Below are 7,022 nucleotides of genomic sequence, written 5' to 3'. Positions count from 1 at the left end.
GTGCTATCAGCTCATCTGGCGAACACCAGTTCGGGCTCTTCTCGACCCAGGAGGTGAGTCGCATGGGAGCGCCGGAGTTAAATTCGGCAGCCGCAACCCAGTTTGTGCCGCGGGGTTCTGTGATGTAGAACCATTGTCTCTGCCATTCCTTGACAGTCTCCACGAAAGTGCCTTTCGGCCAGGAGACATTGGTCAGCTTACTCACCATGGCTCCTCCGCACTCCGCGTGCTGGCCATCCACCACCTTCAGCTTCACGTTGAAAACTTTGAGCCACAACCCGAAGTGGGGTTGGATGTGGAGGAAGGCCTCACACACGACGATGAACGCCGAGATGTTGAGGAAGGAGTTTGGGGATAGATCATGGAAGTCTATCCCGTAATAATACATCAGCCCACGGACGAAAGGGCGGAGCGGAAACCCTAGCCCGCGGAGGAAATGAGGGATGAATATCACCCTCTCGTTGGGCTTCGGCGTGGGGATGACTTGTCCCTGGGCCGGAAGACGGTGGGCGATTTCCTTCGCCAAGTACCCAGCCGCCCGAAGCTCAGTAATGTCCTTCTCCTTGACGGAGGAGGCCATCCACTTGCCTTGGCCTCCGGATCCGGACATGGTTGAGTGCTAGCTCAAGTGGGAAGAAGATGAGGACTTGGGCGCTGGAGCTCAAGAGTGGAAGGGCAGAGGAAGAGAGAAGGCATGGGAGAAGAAGGGGGAATCCTTATCCCCTTATAAATGCAGTGAATATCGAACGCCTCCCCACTCGCCCTAAAACTCGCCTATTCCCAAGGGCTGTGTAAACGGCAGGGTTGGGTTACCCACGCCCGCATTGATGAAAATCCCGTAGTAAGGGGACACGATCTTTGCTTTGACAAGACATGCTAATGGAAACCGCATCTGGAAACACGGAACGGCGGACAGAAGCGGTTCGATATAATGACCGAACATATGTGATGTCATTGTGCAAAAAGTTGTCAGCGGATTGGACTCGTGGAATATTATATTCTCTCTGCGGTTGTGTGTGTGGTGTGTGTTACAGGTCCGGACACATTCAGTACGTCCGAAGACTATTTTGGAGTTCGGAAGGAGGAACCCGCCTTGCAATGCCGAAGACAGATCTACGCGGCGGATATCTTGTCATTGAAGCCAGGTTCAGGGGCTATTGAGGGAGTCCTGGACTAAGGGGTCCTCGGGCGTCCGGCCTGTTAGCCATGGGTCGAACTGATGGGCTGTGAAGATACCAAGACCAAAGACTTTGCCCGTGTCCAGACGGGACTCTCCTTGGCGTGGAAGGCAAGCTTGGCGATCAAATATGTAGATTCCTTTCTTTGTAACCGACCCTGTGTAACCCTAGATCCTCTCGGTGTCTATATAAACCGGAGGACTTAGTCCGGAGAGGGCGGACATTCATTACCATAGTCATACAGGCTAGACTTCTAGGGTTTAGCCATTACGATCTTGTGGTAGATCAACTCTTGTAATACTCATATTCATCAAGATCAATCAAGCAGGAAGTAGGGTATTACCTCCATAGAGAGGGCCCGAACCTGGGTAAACATTGTGTCCCCTGTGTCCTGTTACCATCGACCTTAGACGCACAGTTCGGGACCCCCTACCCGAGATCCGCCGGTTTTGACACCGACACCTCCCCTCTTCCCTATGGCCCATGTAGGCCCAATCTTCCCCCCGGGGGTTCCGGTAACCCCCCGGTACTCCGGATAAATGCCCGAATCACTCGAAACCATTCCGATGTCCGAATGCAACCTTCCAATATATGAATCTTTACCTCTCGACCATTTCGAGACTCCTCGTCATGTTCGTGATCTCATCCGGGACTCCGAACAAACTTTGGTTCATCAAAACACGAAACTCATAATACAAATCGTCATTGAACGTTAAGCGTGCGGACCCTACGGGTTCGAGAACTATGTAGATATGACCGAGACACATCTCCGGTCAATAACCAATAGCGGAACCTGGATGCTCATATTGGCTCCGACATATTCTACGAATATCTTTATCGGTCAAACCGCATAACAACATATGTTGTTCCCTTTGTCATCGGTATGTTACTTGCCCGAGATTCGATCGTCGGTATCATCATACCTAGTTCAATCTCGTTATCGGCAAGTCTCTTTACTCGTTCCGTAATGCATCATCCCGTGGCTAACTCATTAGTCACATTGCTTGCAAGGCTCATAGTGATGTGCATTACCGAGAGGGCCCAGAGATACCTCTCTGATACACGGAGTGACAAATCCTAATCTCGATCTATGCCAACCCAACAAACACCTTCGGAGACATCTGTAGAGCATCTTTATAATCACCCAGTTACGTTGTGACGTTTGATAGCACACAAGGTGTTCCTCCGGTATTCAGGAGTTGCATAATCTCATAATCAGAGGAACATGTATAAGTCATGATGAAAGCAATAGCAATAAAACTAAACGACCATTATGCTAAGCTAATGGATGGGTCTTGTCCATCACATCATTCTCTAATGATGTGATCCCGTTCATCAAATGACAACATATGTCTATGGTCAGGAAACATAACCATCTTTGATTAACGAGCTAGTCAAGTAGAGGCATACTAGGGACACTCTGTTTTGTCTATGTATTCACACATGTACTAAGTTTCCGGTTAATACAATTCTAGTATGAATAGTAAACATTTATCATGATATAAGAAAAGATAAATAACAACTTTATTATTGCCTCTAGGGCATATTTCCTTCAAAAAGGAGCATGCAAGGAAAGGAGAAGTAGGGGGCGAGACAAGCATAGTATGACGCGAACAATTAGGTACTGAATTTGGCCCACACCCTTGGAGATGCCAACTCTGGTTCAAACTGGAAGAGTACGTCATGCCAATGTGCGCAGGATGAAACACATCTTCAGGTCAGGCACTTATGAGCACCTTGAACTATCTATATGACTGAGAGCCCTCACAACCCAGGCACAACGACGCAGTTATCAAGAGTGCGCTCTACCACTCAGCTAATAGCCCGTCGTGTGGACCTCCCAAAGGAAGGCCTGCTATGCCAAAGGCGAGAAAAACTATATCCATTCCTTTTTGACATCCACATGCAATCACACCACAAAGGGAAAGGGGGAACGGGCCAGATCCCATCACCATCAACTACTAATTTGTTACGATATAAGGATAGGGCGTGGCTAGATCTTAGTCGACTGAGACTTAACTAAGTCTCAGTCCAGTGACAGAACACATAAAGAGAAGAAAGAAAGAAAATTAATTTTTTACACGGATCTCCACATAAGATCTCGGCGTTTCCTATTTGGCGCCCGTTAACGTGTTAAACACAAAGCGGCGCACACCTTCCCTAGGAGCTAGGCCGGCCCGTTTAGCTTTTTTTTTTCTTGCTAAAACTGTAAAACTGAGAACCGAAGGTGCGTTTGGGGTAATTCGAACCCACGATCTCACTGAACTAGCTACTAGATAACATGCAGTAGCAATCCACATAAGATCTCACGGATATAGTTAGTCTCAGTCGATTGAGATTTAGCAATTCCGATAAGGGTAATACATGCCCATGAACTTTGTCTTACTTCACCTTAAACGAAAAGAAGACTTCCATATCAAGTTTAACTGCATGCCTTCTTTTTGGCCGTGAAGTATATATGTTGGATCGCCAACGTGACGAGGACCATTGCATCACACTCCTATAGCGGTTAACATTTGAGAAAGCATAGGCTTTCCTACACCCCCTTATCTAGCCGCTCATTTTTGCATCGCGATTCGTGCGAGTACATTTGTCTTTTTTCTTTCTCCCATATAGAACAACATATGAACTTCAAACTTGGCAGCTCAACAAAACATTCTTACTAGAATGTGGGAAAAAACTTTTAGAATTTTTTGTGCAATATAAATACTAAAAAGTACAATTTTTTTAATACAAAAAATCTAATTTCGTATATTTATGTTTAACGAAAAAATCTGAAAGTTTTTTCTCACATTCTAGTTAGAACGTTTTGGTGTCTTGCAAAGTTTGAAGTTCATATGTTGTTTTATTTTGAAGAAACAAAAAAGAGAAAATCTGATGTATAAAATTAGTTGTCTAGCACAGATCTTAAAACAATGTTGGAGGGTAAGGATAAGGGGTGTCCAGAAACCTGAGCTGTAAAGATCCGCGTCCCTCCTATAGCCTATAAGCTAACTCCCATCCTTGGCCAGTTTGCCTAGTGCTCGCCGCGGAGCGGTAATTCCCAAGCAAGTCCTCCTCGCAAACATCTCCCGATCGACGTGTCGGCAGCACAGCTCCAAGCCTAGGCCCGATCCATGCCTCGACGACAACAATGCCGGCGTCCAGCTAGAACAAGAACGAGAGCCAGCATTTATAAAGGCCATGCACGCACACATACTGGGGACGTACCAGAGCAAGTAATTAGCCATGGGGAGCCCCAAGCTTTTCTCCCTTCTCCCCTTCCTCTTGTTCGCCCTTGTCGCCGCCGGGGAGGCCGGGGACGAGCTCGGCACGTACGTCGTCCACGTTCAGCCCAAGGAGAACCACGTGTTCGGCACGACCGACGACCGGAAGGAGTGGCACCAGTCCTTCCTCCCCGATAATGGCCGTCTCCTCCACTCGTACCACCACGTCGCGAGCGGCTTCGCGGCGCGGCTGACGCGGCGGGAGCTCGACGCCGTCTCCGCCATGCCCGGGTTCGTCGCCGCGGTGCCGGACGTGGTCTACCGCCTGCAGACGACGCACACCCCACGGTTCCTCGGGTTGAACACGGCGCTGGGCTATAGGAACCCGTCCATTGGGTCCGGCGACGGCGTCATCATCGGGGTGCTCGACACCGGCGTCTTCCCCAACCACCCCTCGTTCAGCGGCGAAGGAATGCCGCCGCCGCCCGCCAAGTGGAAGGGCAGGTGCGACTTCAACGCCTCCGCGTGCAACAACAAACTCATCGGTGCCCGGAGTTTCATCAGTGAAGGTAGCTCTTCCGGCGGGCCTCCGACCGACGAGGAAGGGCACGGTACGCACACGTCAAGCACCGCGGCCGGAGCCCTCGTGCCGGGCGCTCAGGTGCTTGGCCAGGCCAATGGCACCGCGTCCGGGATGGCGCCCCGTGCGCACCTCGCCATGTACAAGGTTTGCAGCGAGGACGGATGCGCCAGCGTGGACATCCTCGCCGGCATCGACGCCGCCGTGTCCGACGGATGCGACGTCCTCTCCATGTCACTCGGCGGAGAGTCGGTGCCGTTCTACCACGACAGCATCGCTGTCGGCACGTTCGCCGCGGCGGAGAAGGGCATTTTCGTCAGTATGGCCGCCGGCAACGCCGGCCCGAACTACACCACGCTGTCCAACGACGCACCATGGATGCTCACCGTCGCCGCGAGCACCATGGACCGTTTGATCAGCGCTAAAGTGATCCTCGGAGATGGTCTCTCCTTCGACGGCGAGTCGGTCTACCAGCCCGACTCCGTGGAGGCCCCGTTGGTGTACGCCGGCGCGAGCTCGACGCCCTTGGCCCAGTTCTGCGGCAACGGCTCGCTGGACGGCTTCGACGTCAAGAACAAGATAGTGCTCTGCGAGCGTGGCAACGATGTTGGGAGGGTTGACAAGGGCATCGAGGTGCTAAGAGCCGGAGGCGCCGGCATGATTCTCATCAATGAGTTCATCGACGGCTACAGCTTGCTCGCCGATGCGCACGTCCTGCCGGCGTCGCATGTCAGCTACGCCGCCGGAGTGGAGATCAAGAACTACATCAAGTCCACGCCCAACTGTACGGCTAAGATCTCCTTCAGAGGCACGGTCCTCGGCACGTCGCCGGCGCCGGCGATTACCTCCTTCTCCTCCCGTGGCCCCAGCACCCAGAACATGGACATTCTGAAGCCGGACATCACTGGCCCTGGCGTCAGCGTGCTCGCCGCGTGGCCGTTCAAGGTAGGCCCGCCGACATGGTATAACGTGTCAACCGCGCCGACCTTCAACGTCATCTCTGGTACGTCCATGTCGACGCCGCACCTTGCTGGTATCGCCGCGCTGATCAAGAGCAAGCACCCTGACTGGTCGCCCGCCGCGATCAAGTCCGCCATCATGACAACCGCCTACGTCACCGACCGCTCCGGCACGCCAATCGTCAACGAGCAGCACAAGCCCGCCGACTTCTTCGCCATGGGCGCCGGCCATGTCAATCCGGACAAGGCCGTGGACCCCGGCCTGGTCTACGACACTGCCACCGGCGACTACATCGGCTTCCTCTGCGGCATGTACACGGACCAGCAGGTCTCGGTGATCGCGCGCCAGTCAGTCAACTGCTCGACCGTCCAGAAGATCCCACAAAGCTTGCTGAACTACCCGTCGATCTCGGTCTCGTTCGTGCCGGACTGGAGCCCCTTGGCCCCGGTGATAGTGGAGCGCACGGTGAAGTACGTCGGACAGGCGGAGGCGGCCATGTACCAGGCCCATGTCGACATGCCGGCGGGCAGCTTCGTGAACGTCACCGTTACTCCGGGCGTGCTCTGGTTCAGCCACGAGACGCCGGAGCAGAAATTCACGGTGCTCGTGTTTCCGCTCAATGCCAGCACAACGGCGGTGCAGGGCGCGATTCGGTGGGTGTCAGACACCCACACCGTGAGGAGCCCCGTCTCGGCCATGTTCCCCTCACAGCACTAGAGCTTCCTCGATCCACCTGACCACTTTCCTTTTGTTTTTTAACTGCTTTCCATCAACGGGCTTCAGTAATATGGGTTGGGAATAAAAATGTAAGGGTACATGTTTGAGTTGATTTGTATGCCAACCATGGCATTGGCCAAACAAACGAGTAAATCTTTGAGGTTCTGATCGAGGGCTTGACTACTTATTTGTGTTCCACTTGTGTTTGTTCGGCCGTGGCATTGTCTGGCTATAGCGAGATCTCAAATCAAATCCAGTTTAGCTACACATCAGTCAGCTGATTCGAATTCGCCGTCAGTCGATTTTTGAATGAAGGAAGAAGGAAGGAGAAGGAGAGGCCTCGCTGGAGAAAAGGAAGGGGCCGCCGTCGTCACCCCAGTG

The 7,022-nt window shown here is 52.5% G+C and overlaps 1 protein-coding gene across 1 annotated transcript; it reads left to right on the top strand.

Annotated features, from left to right (window-relative positions):
* Positions 1-4,406: 4,406 nt before the first annotated feature.
* On the top strand, positions 4,407-6,641 carry LOC123050313 (subtilisin-like protease). Its single transcript, XM_044473126.1, has one exon. It carries the CDS (start codon positions 4,407-4,409, stop codon positions 6,639-6,641), a length of 2,235 nt encoding a protein of 744 aa, XP_044329061.1.
* The last annotated feature ends 381 nt before the right edge of the window (positions 6,642-7,022 follow it).

Source organism: Triticum aestivum, chromosome 2D (genome assembly GCF_018294505.1).
Source record: "Triticum aestivum cultivar Chinese Spring chromosome 2D, IWGSC CS RefSeq v2.1, whole genome shotgun sequence".
NCBI classification, from domain to species: domain Eukaryota; kingdom Viridiplantae; phylum Streptophyta; class Magnoliopsida; order Poales; family Poaceae; genus Triticum; species Triticum aestivum.
The sequence above is the reverse complement of the archived record's forward strand: the minus strand, read 5'-3'. Positions and strand labels throughout refer to the sequence as shown.